The sequence below is a fragment of the Silurus meridionalis genome, chromosome 28 (genome assembly GCF_014805685.1).
Source record: "Silurus meridionalis isolate SWU-2019-XX chromosome 28, ASM1480568v1, whole genome shotgun sequence".
In the NCBI taxonomy this organism is placed as follows: domain Eukaryota; kingdom Metazoa; phylum Chordata; class Actinopteri; order Siluriformes; family Siluridae; genus Silurus; species Silurus meridionalis.
Genome location: NC_060911.1, coordinates 14,685,444 through 14,701,674, shown reverse-complemented (window position 1 = coordinate 14,701,674; position 16,231 = coordinate 14,685,444). Strand labels below are relative to the sequence as shown.

The following is a 16,231-nucleotide window of genomic DNA, read 5'->3' as shown; positions in this document are numbered from 1 at the left end:
AACAAGGACATCTGTAATATTATTGTTAGTCGGGATGTCGGCAGTTTTATTAAAATCAACAACGGAGTCTGCCACAGTAGAACCTCTCCTATAACACAATCATAGTAAAATACGGGTTAAATCTATGAATCATTAAAGTAAAGAAAAAAGAATTTAGAGTAGTGTAGTAATATATTATTTCTCACCTAAATTCAAGAATTCTCATTCCGTTTAAGTTTGGAAAGATTTCTCTTAAAATTGGTTCAAGCTGTAAAATATAATTAGTTGAAAATGAATAGACATTTCATAAAGCCTGAGCTCATCTGCATTAGCAGTTTAGTTCTGTCCTTTTTGGACCTTGGTATTATTAAAGTTAATGCGTAAGTCAGATACAGACACAAATATTCAACTTGTCATATGGCAGTGGAATTTTTCAGGTAGTATTTTATTTATTTTGTTTAAAAATAAAATGTTTTGTAAATTATTAATCATTTCCATCACCAATAAAACATACCGTGTTAATGATTCTTGCAGCTTTGTTTTTAAACTCAGGAGAGTTGGGATCGGAGAGAGCTTCAACAAAGGGTTCATTCATGCTGAAGGTCAAGTTAAATGCTGCAGCTACTACTGAAGGTGTTGTAGGAGCTTGTGGTTGTGCTCTCGGTTGTGGAGCGCTTGTAGTTGTGGTTGTGCTCAGTTGTAGGAGCAGTTGTGCTCGGTTGTAGGAGTGCTCGTGGTTGTGCTCTCGGTTGTAGTAGCACTTGTGGTTGTGCTCTGAGTTGTAGCAGTGCTTGTAGTTGTGCTCTCCGTTGTAGGACCGCTTGTAGTTGTGCTCTCGGTTGTAGGAGCACTTGTAGTTGTGCTCTCGGTTGTAGGAGCGATTGTGGTTGTGCTCTCGGTTGTATGAGCATTTGTAGTTGTGCTCTCGGTTGTAGGAGCTTGTAGTTGTGCCTCGGTTGTAGGAGCGCTTGGTTGTGCTCTCGGTTGTAGGAGCGCTTATGGTTGTGCTCTCGGTTGTGGAGCGCTTGTAGTTGTGGTTGTGCTCTGTTGTAGGAGCACTTGTAGTTGTGCTCGGTTGCAGGAGCGCTTGTAGTTGGTTGTGCTCGGTTGTAGGAGCGCTTGTAGTTGTGAACTCGGTTGTAGGAGCGATTGTAATTGTGGTTGTGCTCTCGGTTGTAGGAGCGCTTGTAGTTGTGGTTGTTCTCTGGTTGTAGGAGCACTTGTAGTTGTGCTCGGTTGTAGGAGCGCTTGCAGTTGTGGTTGTGCCTCAGTTGTAGGAGCTTGTAGTTGTGCTCTCGGTTGTAGGAGCGTTGTAGTTGTGCTCGGTTGTAGGAGCGCAGTTGTGCTCGGTTGTAGGAGCGCTTGTAGTGTGGTTGTGCTCGGTTGTAGGAGCGCTTGTAGTTGTGGTTGTCTCGGTTGTAGGAGCTTGTAGTTGTGCTCTGGTTGTAGGAGCGCTTGTAGTTGTGCTCGGTTGTAGGAGCTTGTAGTTGTGGTTGTGCTCTCGGTTGTAGGAGCAGTTGTGCTCGGTTGTAGGAGCAGTTGTGCTCGGTTGTAGGAGTGCTTGCAGTTGTGCTCAGTTGTAGGAGCACTTAGTTGTGCTCGGTTGCAGGAGCGCTTGTAGTGTGGTTGTGCTCGGTTGTAGGAGCTTGCAGTTGTGCTCGTTGTAGGAGCTGTGGTTGTGCTCAGTTGTAGGAGCGCTTGTAGTTGTGCTCGTTGTAGGAGCGCTTAGTTGTGCTCGGTTGTAGGAGCTTGTAGTGGTTGTGCTCGGTTGTAGGAGCGCTTGTAGTTGTGGTTGTGCTCTCGGTTGTAGGAGCACTTAGTTGTGCTCGGTTGTAGGAGTGATTGTAGTTGTGGTTGTGCCTCGGTTGTAGGAGCTTGTAGTTGTGCTCGGTTGTAGGAGCTTGTAGTTGTGCTCGGTTGTAGGGCGCTTGTGGTTGTGCTCTCAGTTGTAGGAGCTTGTAGTTGTGCTCTGGTTGTAGGAGCTGTGGTTGTGCTCTGGGTTGTAGGAGCGTTGTAGTTGTGCTCAGTTGTAGGAGCGCTTGTGTGGTTGTGCTCGGTTGTAGGAGCAGTTGTGCTCGGTTGTAGGAGCTTGTAGTTGTGCTCGGTTAGGAGCGCTTGTGGTTGTGCTCGGTTGTAGGAGCAGTTGTGCTCTCGTTGTAGGAGCGCTTGTAGTTGTGCTCTGTTGTAGGAGCGCAGTTGTGCTCGGTTGTAGCGCTTGTAGTGTGGTTGTGCTCAGTTGTAGTTGTGCTCAGTTGTAGGAGCTTGTAGTTGTGCCTCGGTTGTAGGAGCTTGTAGTTGTGGTTGTGCTCTCGGTTGTAGGAGCTTGTAGTTGTGCTCAGTTGTAGGAGCTTGTAGTTGTGCTCTCGGTTAGGAGCGCTTGTAGTGTGGTTGTGCTCGGTTGTAGGAGCTTGCAGTTGTGCTCTCGGTTGTAGGAGCGCTTGTAGTTGTGCTTTCAGTTGTAGGAGCGCTTGTAGTTGTGGTTGTGCTCTCAGCTGTAGGAGCGCTGGTGGTTGTGCTGTCAGTGGTTGGAGCACTTGTACTCGTGCTCTCGGTTGCAGGAGCTTGTGGTTGTGGTTGTGCTCTCGGTTGTAGGAGGGTCTGTTGCTGCTGTAAGTTAAGAATTTAAAGTGAAATTAAAATGTGTAAAAGTATAGAATGTTATTAAAAAGCAGTTTATTGTAAGGTGCATACTGACCAGGAACCTGAGTGACCCGTATAGAATCTGCAGTAATGTTTAAATCTGTGGTGTTTGCTGCGTCAACAAGGACATCTGTAATTATGGTGTTAGTCGGAATGTCGGCAGTTTTATTAAAATAAAGAGTGAAGTCTGCCACAGTAGAACCTCTCCTATAACACAATCATAGTTAAATACAGGTTGAATCTATAAATCATTAAAGTAAAGAAAAAAGAATTTAGAGTAGTGTAGTAATATATTATTTCTCACCTGAATTGATGAATAATTATTTCGATCAAGTTTGGAAAGATTTCTCTAAAAATTAGTTCAAGCTGTAAAATATAATTAGTTGAAAATGAATAGACATTACATAAAGCCTGAGCTCATCTGCATTAGCAGTTTAGTTCTGTCCTTTTTGGACCTTGGTATTATTAAAGTTAACGAGTAAGTCAGATACAGACACAAATATTCAACTTGTCATATGGCAGTGGAATTTTTCAGGTAGTAGTTTATTTATTCTGTTTAAAAAATGTATGTTTTGCGAATTATTCATCATTTCCATCACCAATAAAACATACCGTGTTAATGATACTTGCAGCTTTGTTTTTAAACTCAGGAGAGTTCGAATCGGAGAGAGCTTCAATAAAGGGTTCATTCATGCTGAAGGTCAAGTTAAATGCTGCAGCTACTACTGAAGGTGTTTTAGGAGCGCTTGTAGTTGTGCTCTCGATTGTAGGAGCGCTTGTAGTTGTGGTCTCGGTTGTAGGAGTGCTTGTAGTTGTGGTTGTGCTCTCGGTTGTAGGAGCATTTGTAGTTGTGGTTGTGCTCGTTGTAGGAGCTTGTAGTGTGGTTGTGCTCGTTGTAGGAGCTTGTGGTTGTGCTCTCAGTTGTAGGAGAGCTAGTAGTTGTGGTTGTGCTCGTTGTAGGAGCTTGTAGTTGTGGTTGCTCTCGGTTGTAGGAGCGCTTGTAGTTGTTGTGCTCTCAGGAGCGCTTGTAGTTGTGGTTGTGCTCGGTTGTAGGAGCGCTTGTAGTTGTGCTCGGTTGTAGGAGGCTTGTAGTTGTGCTCTCGGTTGTAGTAGCTTGTAGTTGTGGTTGCTCTCAGTTGTAGGAGCACTTGTAGTTGTGCTCTGTAGGAGCGCTTGTAGTTGTGGTTGTGCTCAGTTGTAGGAGAGCTTGTTGTGTGGTTGTGCTCAGTTGTAGGAGCAGTTGTGGTTGTGCTCTCAGTTGTAGTAATACTTGTAGTTGTGCTCTCAGCTGTAGGAGCGCTTGTAATTGTGGTTGTGCTCGGCCAGGAGCGCTTGTAGTTGTGGCTGTGCTCAGTTGTAGGAGTGCTTGTAGTTGTGCTCGGTTGTAGGAGCGCTTGTAGTCATGGTTGTGCTCTCGGTTGTAGTAGCTTGTAGTTGTGCTCGGTTGTAGCTTGTAGTTGTAGTTGTGCTCAGTTGTAGGAGCTTGTAGTGGTTGTGCTCTGTAGGAGCGCTTGTAATTGTGGTTGTGCTCGTTGTAGGAGCTTGTAGTTGTGGTTGTGCTCTTGTAGGAGCGCTTGTAGTTGTGCTCTCGGTTGTAGGAGCACTTGTAGTTGTGGTGTGCTCTCAGTTGTAGGAGCGCAGTTGTGGTTGTGCTCTCGTTGTAGGAGCGCTTGTAGTGTGGTTGTGCTCTCGGTTGTAGGAGCGCTTGTAGTTGTGCTCGGCCAGGAGCGCTTGTGGTTGTGCTCGGTTGTAGGAGCGATTGTAGTTGTGGTTGTGCTCAGTTGTAGGAGCGCAGTTGTGGTTGTGCTCAGTTGTAGGAGCACTTGTAGTTGTGCTCTCGGTTGTAGATGCGCTTGTAGTTGTGGTTGTGCTTTCAGTTGTAGGAGAGCTTGTTGTCGTGGTTGTGCTCTCGGTTGTAGGAGCGCTTGTAGTTGTGGTTGTGCTCTCAGTTGTAGGAGTGCTTGTAGTCGTGGTTGTGCTCTGTAGGAGCGCTTGTAGTTATGGTTGTGCTCGGTTGTAGGAGCAGTTGTGGTTGTGCTCTCAGTTGTAGGAGTGCTTGTAGTGTGGTTGTGCTCTCGGTTGTAGGAGCGCTTGTAGTCATGGTTGTGCTCTCAGTTGTAGTAATACTTGTAGTTGTGCTCTCAGTTGTAGGAGCGCTTGTAGTTGTGCTCGGTTGTAGGAGCACTTGTAGTTGTGTTCTCAGTTGTAGGCGCTTGTAGTGGTTGTGCTCTCAGTTGTAGGAGCGCTTGTAATTATGGTTGTGCTATCGGTTGTAGGAGCTTGTAGTGTGGTTGTGCTCGGTAGGAGCGCCAGTTGTGGTTGTGCCTCAGTTGTAGGAGTGCTTGTAGTTGTGGTTGTGCTCTTGTAGGAGCGCTAGTTGTGGTTGTGCTCTCGGTTGCAGGAGCCTTGTGGTTGTGCTCGGTTGTAGGAGCACTTGTGGTTGTGCTCGGTTGTAGGAGAGCTAGTAGTTGTGGTTGTGCTCGGTTGTAGGAGCGCAGTTGTGGTTGTGCTCGGTAGGAGCGCTTGTAATTGTGGTTGTGCTCTGTTGTAGGAGCGCCAGTTGTGGTTGTGCTCTGGTTGTAGGAGCACTTGTAGTTGTGCTCGGTTGTAGGAGCTTGTAGTGTGGTTGTGCTCGGTTGTAGGAGTGCTTGTAGTGTGGTTGTGCTCTCGGTTGTAGGAGCGCTTGTAGTCATGGTTGTGCTCTCAGTTGTAGGAGCACTTGTGGTTGTGCTCTGTTGTAGGAGCGCTTGTAGTTGTGCTCTCGGTTGTAGCTTGTAGTTGTGCTCTCAGTTGTAGGAGCGCTTGTAGTGTGGTTGTGCTCTCGGTTGTAGGAGCATTTGTAATTATGGTTGTGCTCGGTTGTAGGAGCTTGTAGTGGTTGTGCTCTCGGTTGTAGGAGCACTTGTAGTTGTGCTCGGTTGTAGGATCGCTTGTAGTTGTGGCTGTGCTCAGTTGTAGGAGCAGTTGTGGTTGTGCTCTCGTTGTAGGAGCGCAGTTGTGCTCTCAGGAGCGCTTGTAGTTGTGCTCGGTTGTAGGACCGCTTGTAGTTATGGTTGTGCTCTCGGTTGTAGGAGCGCTTGTAGTGTGGTTGTGCTCGGTAGGAGCGCTTGTGGTTGTGCTCGGTTGTAGGAGCGTTGTAGTTGTGCTCGGTTGTAGGAGCTTGTAGTGTGGTTGTGCTCGGTTGCAGGAGCTTGTGGTTGTGCTCTCAGGAGCGCTTGTAGTGGTTGTGCTCTGGTTGTAGGAGCATTTGTAATTATGGTTGTGCTCGGTTGTTGGAGCGCTTGTAGTTGTGGCTGTGCTCGGTTGTAGGAGCTTGTAGTTGTGGTTGAGCTCTCGGTTGTAGGAGCGCTTGGTTGTGGTTGTAGTTGTGTTCTCAGTTGTAGGAGCTTGTAGTTGTGGTTGTGCTCGGTTGTAGTAGCGCTTGTAGTTGTGCTCTCGGTTGTGGAGCGCTTGTAGTGTGGTTGTGCTCTTGTAGGAGCGCTTAGTTGTGCTCTCGGTTGTAGGAGCACTTGTAGTTGTGGCTGTGCTCTCGGTTGTAGGAGCTTGTGTGGTTGTGCTCTCGGTTGTAGGAGCGCCAGTTGTGGTTGTGCCTCAGTTGTAGGAGCGCTTGTAGTGGTTGTGCTCTGGTTGTAGGAGCGCCAGTTGTGGTTGTGCTCTCAGGAGCGCTTGTAGTTATGGTTGTGCTCTCAGTTGTAGAGCGCTTGTAGTGTGGTTGTGCTCTCCGTTGTAGGAGCGCTTGTAGTTGTGGTTGTAGTTGTAGTTGTGCTCTCAGTTGTAGGAGGGTCTGTTGCTGCTGTAAGTTAAGAATTTAAAGTGAAATAAAACTGTGTAAAAGTACAGAATGTTATTAAAAAGCAGTTTATTGTAAGGTGCATACTGACCAGGAACCTGAGTGACCGTATAGAATCTGCAGTAATGTTTAAATCTGTGGTGTTTGCTCTCAACAAGAACATCTGTAATCATGGTGTTAGTCGGGATGTCGTCAGTTTTATTAAAATAAAGAGTGAAGTCTGCCACAGTAGAACCTCTCCTATAACACAATCATAGTTAAATACAGGTTGAATCTATAAATCATTAAAGTAAAGAAAAAAGTATTTAGAGTAGTGTAGTAATATATTATTTCTCACCTGAATTGATGAATAATTATTTCGATCAAGTTTGGAAAGATTTCTCTAAAAATTGGTTCAAGCTGTAAAATATAATTAGTTGAAAATAAATAGACATTTCATAAAGCCTGAGCTCATCTGCATTAGCAGTTTAGTTCTGTCCTTTTTGGACCTTGGTATTATTAAAATTAACGAGTAAGTCAGATACAGACACAAATATTCAACTTGTCATATGGCAGTGGAATTTTTCAGGTAGTAGTTTATTTATTCTGTTTAAAAAATTTATATGTTTTGTAAATTATTTATCATTTCCATCACCAATAAAACATACCGTGTTAATGATTCTTGCAGCTTTGTTTTTAAACTCAGGAGAGTTGGGATCGGAGAGCTTCAACAAAGGTTCATTCATGCTGAAGGTCAAGTTAAATGCTGCAGCTACTACTGAAGGTGTTTTAGGAGCGCTTGTAGTGTGGTTGTGCTCGGTTGTAGGAGCGCTTGTAATGTGGTTGTGCTCGGTTGTAGGCGCTTGTAGTGGTGGTTGTGCTCGGTTGTAGGAGCTTGTGGTTGTGGTTGTGCTCGGTAGGAGCGCTTGTGGTTGTGCCTCAGTTGTAGGAGCGCTTGTAGTGGTGGTTGTGCTCTGTAGGAGCGCTTGTGGTTGTGCTCTCGGTTGTAGGAGCGCTAGGAGTTGTGGTTGTGCTCGCGGTTGTAGTAGCGCTTGTAGTTGTGCTCGGTTGTAGGAGCGCCAGTTGTGGCTGTGCTCTCGGTTGTAGGAGCGCTTAGTTGTGCTCGGTTGTAGGGCTTGTAGTTGTGGCTGTGCTCTCGGTTGTAGGAGCGGTTGTAGTCGTGGTTGTGCTCTCGGTTGTAGGAGCGCTTGTAGTTGTGGTTGTGCTCTCAGTTGTAGGAGCGCTTGTAGTCGTGGTTGTGCTTTCGGTTGTAGGAGCGCTTGTAGTCGTGGTTGTGCTCTCAGTTGTAGTAATACTTGTAGTTGTGCTCTCAGTTGTAGGAGCGCTTGTAGTCGTGGTTGTGCTCTCGGTTGTAGGAGCGCTTGTAGTTGTGGTTGTAGTTGTAGTTGTGCTCTCAGTTGTAGGAGGGTCTGTTGCTGCTGTAAGTTAAGAATTTAAAGTGAAATAAAACTGTGTAAAAGTACAGAATGTTATTAAAAAGCAGTTTATTGTAAGGTGCATACTGACCAGGAACCTGAGTGACCCGTATAGAATCTGCAGTAATGTTTAAATCTGTGGTGTTTGCTGCGTCAACAAGAACATCTGTAATCATGGTGTTAGTCGGGATGTCGTCAGTTTTATTAAAATAAAGAGTGAAGTCTGCCACAGTAGAACCTCTCCTATAACACAATCATAGTTAAATACAGGTTGAATCTATAAATCATTAAAGTAAAGAAAAAAGTATTTAGAGTAGTGTAGTAATATATTATTTCTCACCTGAATTGATGAATAATTATTTGATCAAGTTTGGAAAGATTTCTAAAATTGATTCAAGCTGTAAAATATAATTAGTTGAAAATAAATAGACATTTCATAAAGCCTGAGCTCATCTGCATTAGCAGTTTAGTTCTGTCCTTTTTGGACCTTGGTATTATTAAAGTTAACGAGTAAGTCAGATACAGACACAAATATTCAACTTGTCATATGGCAGTGGAATTTTTCAGGTAGTAGTTTATTTATTCTGTTTAAAAAATTAATATGTTTTGTAAATTATTCATCATTTCCATCACCAATAAAACATACCGTGTTAATGATACTTGCAGCTTTGTTTTAAACTCAGGAGAGTTGGGATCGGAGAGCTTCAACAAAGGGTTCATTCATGCTGAAGGTCAAGTTAAATGCTGCAGCTACTACTGAAGGTGTTTTAGGAGCGCTTGTAGTTGTGCTCTCGGTTGTAGGAGCGTTTGTAATTGTGGTTGTGCTATCGGTTGTAGGAGCGCTTGTAGTGGTGGTTGTGCTCGGCCAGGAGCGCTTGTGGTTGTGCTCTCGGTTGTAGGAGCGCTTGTAGTTGTGGTTGTGCTCGTTGTAGGAGCGCTTGTTGTGGTTGTGCTCGGTTGTAGGAGCGCCAGTTGTGGTTGTGCTCTCGGTTGTAGCTTGTAGTTGTGGTTGTGCTCTCGGTTGTGGAGCGCTTGTAGTTGTGGTTGAGCTCTCGGTTGTAGGAGCGCTTGTAGTGTGGTTGTGCTCGGTTGTAGGAGCGCCAGTTGTGGTTGTGCTCTCGGTTGTAGGAGCTTGTAGTTGTGGTTGTGCTCGGTTGTAGTAGCGCTTGTAGTTGTGCTCGGTTGTAGGAGTGCTTGTAGTTGTGGCTGTGCTCTCGGTTGTAGCTTGTAGTTGTGGCTGTGCTCTCAGTTGTAGGAGCTTGTAGTTGTGCTCTCGGTTGTAGGAGCTTGTAGTTGTGGTTGTGCTCTGGTTGTAGGAGCGCTTGTAGTGTGGTTGTGCTCTCGGTAGGAGCGCTTGTAGTGTTGTGCTCTCAGTTGTAGTAATACTTGTAGTTGTGCCTCAGTTGTAGGAGCGCTTGTAGTGGTTGTGCTCGTTGTAGGAGCGCTTGTAGTGTGGTTGTGCTCGGCCAGGAGCGCTTGTAGTCGTGGTTGTGCTCAGTTGTAGGAGCGCTTGTAGTGTGGTTGTGCCTCAGTTGTAGGCGCTTGTGGTTGTGCCTCAGTTGTAGGAGCGCTTGTGGTTGTGCTCTCGGTTGCAGGAGCGCTTGTGGTTGTGCTCTGGTTGTAGGAGCGCCAGTTGTGGTTGTGCCTCGGTTGTAGGAGCGCTTGTAGTGGTTGTGCTCTCGGCCAGGAGCGCTTGTAGTTGTGGTTGTGCTCAGTTGTAGGAGCGCAGTTGTGGTTGTGCTCGGTTGTAGTAGCTTGTAGTTGTGCTCGGTTGTTGAAGTGCTTGTAGTTGTGGCTGTGCTCAGTTGTAGTAGCGCTTGTAGTTGTGGCTGTGCCTCAGTTGTAGGAGCTTGTGGTTGTGCTCTCGGTTGTAGGAGCGCTTGTAGTTGTGGTTGTGCTCTCAGTTGTAGGAGCGCTTGTAGTCGTGGTTGTGCTCTCGGTTGTAGGAGCGCTTGTAGTCGTGGTTGTGCTCAGTTGTAGTAATACTTATAGTTGTGCTCTCAGTTGCAGGAGCGCTTGTGGTTGTGCCTCGGTTGTAGGAGCGCTTGTAGTTGTGCTCGGTTGTAGGAGCGCTTGCAGTTGTGCTCTCAGTTGTAGGAGGGTCTGTTGCTGCTGTGTTAAGAATTTAAAGTGAAATTAAAATGTGTAAAAGTACAGAATGTTATTAAAAGCAGTTTATTGTGGTGCATACTGACCAGGAACCTGAGTGACCGTATAGAATCTGCAGTAATGTTTAAATCTGTGGTGTTTGCTGTCAACAAGGACATCTGTAATTATGGTGTTAGTCGGGATGTCGTCAGTTTTATTAAAATAAAGAGTGAAGTCTGCCACAGTAGAACCTCTCCTATAACACAATCATAGTTAAATACAGGTTGAATCTATAAATCATTAAAGTAAAGAAAAAAGTATTTAGAGTAGTGTAGTAATATATTATTTCTCACCTGAATTGATGAATAATTATTTCGATCAAGTTTGGAAAGATTTCTCTAAAAATTGATTCAAGCTGTAAAATATAATTAGTTGAAAATAAATAGACATTTCATAAAGCCTGAGCTCATCTGCATTAGCAGTTTAGTTCTGTCCTTTTTGGACCTTGGTATTATTAAAATTAACGAGTAAGTCAGATACAGACACAAATATTCAACTTGTCATATGGCAGTGGAATTTTTCAGGTAGTAGTTTATTTATTCTGTTTCAAAAATTTATGTTTTGTAAATTATTTATCATTTCCATCACCAATAAAACATACCGTGTTAATGATACTTGCAGCTTTGTTTTTAAACTCAGGAGAGTTGGGATCGGAGAGAGCTTCAACAAAGGGTTCATTCATGCTGAAGGTCAAGTTAAATGCTGCAGCTACTACTGAAGGTGTTTTAGGAGCGCTTGTAGTTGTGCTCTCGGTTGTAGGAGCGTTTGTAATTGTGGTTGTGCTATCGGTTGTAGGCGCGCTTGTAGTGGTGGTTGTGCTCTCGGTTGTAGGAGCGCTTGTGGCTGTGCTCGGTTGTAGGAGCGCTTGTAGTTGTGGCTGTGCTCTCGGTTGTAGGAGCTTGTAGTGTGGTTGTGCTCGGTTGTAGGAGCGCTGTAGTTGTGCTCTCGTTGTAGGAGCGCTTAGTTGTGGTTGTAGTTGTGGTTGTGCTATCGGTTGTAGGAGTGCTTGTAGTTGTGCTCTCGGTTGTAGAGCTTGTAGTTGTGGCTGTGCTCTCGGTTGCAGGAGCGCTTGTAGTGGTTGTGCTCTCGGTTGTAGGAGCGCTTGTAGTGGTTGTGCTCTCAGTTGTAGGAGCGCCAGTTGTGGTTGTGCTCTCGGTTGCAGGAGCGCTTGTAGTGGTTGTGCTCTCAGTTGTAGTAATACTTGTAGTTGTGCCTCAGTTGTAGGAGCTTGTAGTGTGGTTGTGCTCTCGGTTGCAGGAGCGCTTGTAGTTGTGGTTGTGCTCTCAGTTGTAGGAGCTTGTAGTGGTTGTGCTCGGTTGTAGGAGCGCTTGTAGTCGTGGTTGTGCTCTCAGTTGTAGTAATACTTGTAGTTGTGCTCTCAGTTGTAGGAGCGCTTGTGGTTGTGCCTCGGTTGTAGGAGCAGTTGTGGTTGTAGTTGTAGTTGTGCTCAGTTGTAGGAGGGTCTGTTGCTGCTGTGTTAAGAATTTAAAGTGAAATAAAACTGTGTAAAAGTACAGAATGTTATTAAAAGCAGTTTATTGTAAGGTGCATACTGACCAGGAACCTGAGTGACCGTATAGAATCTGCAGTAATGTTTAAATCTGTGGTGTTTGCTGTCAACAAGGACATCTGTAATTATGGTGTTAGTCGGGATGTCGTCAGTTTTATTAAAATAAAGAGTGAAGTCTGCCACAGTAGAACCTCTCCTATAACACAATCATAGTTAAATACAGGTTGAATCTATAAATCATTAAAGTAAAGAAAAAAGTATTTAGAGTAGTGTAGTAATATATTATTTCACCTGAATTGATGAATAATTATTTCGATCAAGTTTGGAAAGATTTCTCTAAAATTGATTCAAGCTGTAAAATATAATTAGTTGAAAATGAATAGACATTTCATAAAGCCTGAGCTCATCTGCATTAGCAGTTTAGTTCTGTCCTTTTTGGACCTTGGTATTATTAAAGTTAACGAGTAAGTCAGATACAGACACAAATATTCAACTTGTCATATGGCAGTGGAATTTTTCAGGTAGTAGTTTATTTATTCTGTTTAAAAATTAAAATGTTTTGTAAATTATTCATCATTTCCATCACCAATAAAACATACCGTGTTAATGATACTTGCAGCTTTGTTTTTAAACTCAGGAGAGTTGGGATCGGAGAGAGCTTCAACAAAGGTTCATTCATGCTGAAGGTCAAGTTAAATGCTGCAGCTACTACTGAAGGTGTTTTAGGAGCGCTTGTAGTTGTGCTCTTGTAGGAGCGCCAGTTGTGGTTGTGCTCTCGGTTGTAGGAGCGCTTGTAATTGTGGTTGTGCTCGTTGTAGGAGCTTGTAGTGGTTGTGCTCTCGGTTGTAGGAGCGCTTGGTTGTGCTCGGTTGTAGGAGCTTGTGGTTGTGGTTGTGCTCGGTAGGAGCGCTTGTAGTTGTGCTCTCGGTTGTTGGAGCGCTTGTGGCTGTGCTCGGTTGTAGAGCGCTTGTAGTTGTGGTTGTGCCTCGGTTGTAGGAGCGCTTGTTGTGGTTGTGCCTCGGTTGTAGGAGCGCTTGTAGTGGTTGTGCTCGGTTGTAGCGCTTGTAGTTGTGCTCTCAGTTGTAGCGCTTGTAGTTGTGCTCGGTTGTAGGAGCGCTTGTAGTTGTGCTCGGTTGTAGCGCTTGTAGTTGTGCCTCAGTTGTAGGAGCGCTGTGGTTGTGCTCGGTAGGAGCGCTTGTAGTGTGTTGTGCTCGGTTGTAGGAGCTTGTAGTGGTTGTGCTCTCAGTTGTAGTAATACTTGTAGTTGTGCTCAGTTGTAGGAGCGCCAGTTGTGGTTGTGCCTCGGTTGTAGGAGCGCTTGTAGTTGTGGTTGTAGTTGTAGTTGTGCTCTCAGTTGTAGGAGGGTCTGTTGCTGCTGTGTTAAGAATTTAAAGTGAAATAAAACTGTGTAAAAGTACAGAATGTTATTAAAAAGCAGTTTATTGTAAGGTGCATACTGACCAGGAACCTGAGTGACCCGTATAGAATCTGCAGTAATGTTTAAATCTGTGGTGTTTGCTGTGTTAACAAGAACATCTGTAATTATGGTGTTAGTCGGGATGTCGTCAGTTTTATTAAAATAAAGAGTGAAGTCTGCCACAGTAGAACCTCTCCTATAACACAATCATAGTTAAATACAGGTTGAATCTATAAATCATTAAAGTAAAGAAAAAAGTATTTAGAGTAGTGTAGTAATATATTATTTCTCACCTGAATTGATGAATAATTATTTCGATCAAGTTTGGAAAGATTTCTCTAAAAATTGATTCAAGCTGTAAAATATAATTAGTTGAAAATAAATAGACATTTCATAAAGCCTGAGCTCATCTGCATTAGCAGTTTAGTTCTGTCCTTTTTGGACCTTGGTATTATTAAAATTAACGAGTAAGTCAGATACAGACACAAATATTCAACTTGTCATATGGCAGTGGAATTTTTCAGGTAGTAGTTTATTTATTCTGTTTAAAAAATTTATATGTTTTGTAAATTATTCATCATTTCCATCACCAATAAAACATACCGTGTTAATGATACTTGCAGCTTTGTTTTTAAACTCAGGAGAGTTGGGATCGGAGAGAGCTTCAACAAAGGGTTCATTCATGCTGAAGGTCAAGTTAAATGCTGCAGCTACTACTGAAGGTGTTTTAGGAGCTTGTAGTTGTGCTCTCGGTTGTAGGAGCGCTTGTAGTGTGGTTGTGCCTCGGTTGTAGGAGCGCAGTTGTGGTTGTGCTCTCGGTAGGAGCGCTTGTGGTTGTGGTTGTGCTCTCGGTTGTAGGAGCGCAGTTGTGGTTGTGCCTCAGTTGTAGGAGCGCTTGTAGTGTGGTTGTGCTCGGTTGTAGGAGCGCTTGTGGTTGTGCTCTCGGTTGTAGGAGCGCTAGGAGTTGTGGTTGTGCTCGCGGTTGTAGTAGCGCTTGTAGTTGTGCTCTCGGTTGTTGGAGTGCTTGTAGTTGTGGCTGTGCTCGCGGTTGTAGTAGCGCTTGTAGTTGTGGCTGTGCTCTCGGTTGTAGGAGCGGTTGTAGTCGTGGTTGTGCTCTCGGTTGTAGGAGCGCTTGTAGTTGTGGTTGTGCTCTCAGTTGTAGGAGCGCTTGTAGTTGTGGTTGTGCTCTCGGTTGTAGGAGCGCTTGTAGTGTGGTTGTGCTCAGTTGTAGTAATACTTGTGGTTGTGCCTCAGTTGTAGGAGCGCTTGTAGTCGTGGTTGTGCCTCGGTTGTAGGAGCTTGTAGTTGTGGTTGTGCTCTCAGGAGCGCTTGTAGTCGTGGTTGTGCTCTCGGTTGTAGGAGCGCTTGTAGTCGTGGTTGTGCTCTCAGTTGTAGTAATACTTGTAGTTGTGCTCTCAGTTGTAGGAGCGCTTGTAGTCGTGGTTGTGCTCTCGGTTGTAGGAGCGCTTGTAGTTGTGGTTGTAGTTGTGCTCTCAGTTGTAGGAGGGTCTGTTGCTGCTGTAAGTTAAGAATTTAAAGTGAAATAAAACTGTGTAAAAGTACAGAATGTTATTAAAAAGCAGTTTATTGTAAGGTGCATACTGACCAGGAACCTGAGTGACCCGTATAGAATCTGCAGTAATGTTTAAATCTGTGGTGTTTGCTGTGTTAACAAGAACATCTGTAATTATGGTGTTAGTCGGGATGTCGTCAGTTTTATTAAAATAAAGAGTGAAGTCTGCCACAGTAGAACCTCTCCTATAACACAATCATAGTTAAATACAGGTTGAATCTATAAATCATTAAAGTAAAGAAAAAAGTATTTAGAGTAGTGTAGTAATATATTATTTCACCTGAATTGATGAATAATTATTTGATCAAGTTTGGAAAGATTTCTCTAAAATTGATTCAAGCTGTAAAATATAATTAGTTGAAAATAAATAGACATTTCATAAAGCCTGAGCTCATCTGCATTAGCAGTTTAGTTCTGTCCTTTTTGGACCTTGGTATTATTAAAGTTAACGAGTAAGTCAGATACAGACACAAATATTCAACTTGTCATATGGCAGTGGAATTTTTCAGGTAGTAGTTTATTTATTCTGTTTAAAAATTTATATGTTTTGTAAATTATTCATCATTTCCATCACCAATAAAACATACCGTGTTAATGATACTTGCAGCTTTGTTTTTAAACTCAGGAGAGTTGGGATCGGAGAGCTTCAACAAAGGTTCATTCATGCTGAAGGTCAAGTTAAATGCTGCAGCTACTACTGAAGGTGTTTTAGGAGCGCTTGTAGTTGTGCTCTCGGTTGTAGGAGCGTTTGTAATTGTGGTTGTGCTCGGTTGTAGGAGCTTGTAGTGTGGTTGTGCTCTGTAGGAGCGCTTAGTTGTGCTCTCGGTTGTAGGAGCAGTTGTGGTTGTGCCTCGGTTGTAGGAGCGTAGTTGTGGTTGAGCTCTCGGTTGTAGCGCTTGTAGTGGTGGTTGTGCTCTTGTAGGAGCGCTTGTAGTTGTGCTCTCGGTTGTAGAGCGCTTGTGGTTGTGCTCAGTTGTAGGAGCTTGTAATTGTGGTTGTGCTCTCAGGAGCGCTTGTAGTGGTTGTGCCTCGGTTGTAGGAGCTTGTAGTGGTGGTTGTGCTCGGTTGTAGGAGCGTAGTTGTGGTTGAGCTCTCGGTTGTAGCGCTTGTAGTGGTGGTTGTGCTCGGTTGTAGGAGCGCAGTTGTGGTTGTGCTCTCGGTTGTAGGAGCTTGTAGTTGTGCTGTGCTCGGTTGTAGGAGCGCAGTTGTGGTTGTGCTCTCGGTTGTTGGAGTGCTTGTAGTTGTGGCTGTGCTCGGTTGTAGTAGCTTGTAGTTGTGGCTGTGCTCTCAGTTGTAGGAGCTTGTAGTGGTTGTGCTCTCGGTAGGAGCGCTTGTAGTGTGGTTGTGCTCTCAGTTGTAGCGCTTGTAGTGTGGTTGTGCTCGGTTGTAGGAGCTTGTAGTGTGGTTGTGCTCTCAGTTGTAGGAGCGCCAGTTGTGGTTGTGCTCTCAGTTGTAGGAGCGCTTGTAGTGTGGTTGTGCTCGGTTGTAGGAGCTTGTAGTGTGGTTGTGCTCAGTTGTAGTAATACTTGTAGTTGTGCTCTCAGTTGTAGGAGCGCTTAGTTGTGCTCTCGGTTGTAGGAGCTTGTAGTGTGGTTGTGCCTCGGTTGTAGGAGCGCAGTTGTGGTTGTGCTCTGTTGTAGGAGCGCTTGTAGTGGTGGTTGTGCTCGGTTGTAGGAGCGCAGTTGTGGTTGTGCTCGTTGTAGGAGCGCCAGTTGTGGCTGTGCTCTCGGTTGTGAGCGCTTGTAGTTGTGCTCTCGGT

General features: G+C 44.5%; 1 protein-coding gene across 1 annotated transcript; it reads right to left on the bottom strand.

The window, feature by feature from the left end:
* Nucleotides 1–7,403: 7,403 nt before the first annotated feature.
* On the bottom strand, nt 7,404–15,137 carry LOC124381201 (integumentary mucin A.1-like). Its single transcript, XM_046842618.1, has 4 exons — nt 15,074–15,137; nt 14,137–14,417; nt 13,820–14,086; nt 7,404–7,577 (listed from the first exon to the last, which is right to left on the bottom strand). The coding sequence occupies exons 1-4, from the start codon at nt 15,135–15,137 to the stop codon at nt 7,404–7,406; spliced, it is 786 nt and encodes a 261-aa protein (XP_046698574.1).
* Between the last annotated feature and the right edge of the window lie 1,094 nt (nt 15,138–16,231).

Coding starts and splice junctions, on each gene's coding strand:
- LOC124381201 (XM_046842618.1), bottom strand. CDS start 15,137: ATGAATGAACCTTTGTTGAAGCTCTCCGATCCCAACTCTCCTGAGTTT. Junction 14,418..15,073: donor GTTTAAAAACAAAGCTGCAA/GTATCATTAACA, acceptor CTTAACTTACAG/CAGCAACAGACCCTCCTACA. Junction 14,087..14,136: donor CAACTGAGGCACAACCACAA/GTATTACTACAA, acceptor CCTACAACCGAG/AGCACAACCACAACTACAAG.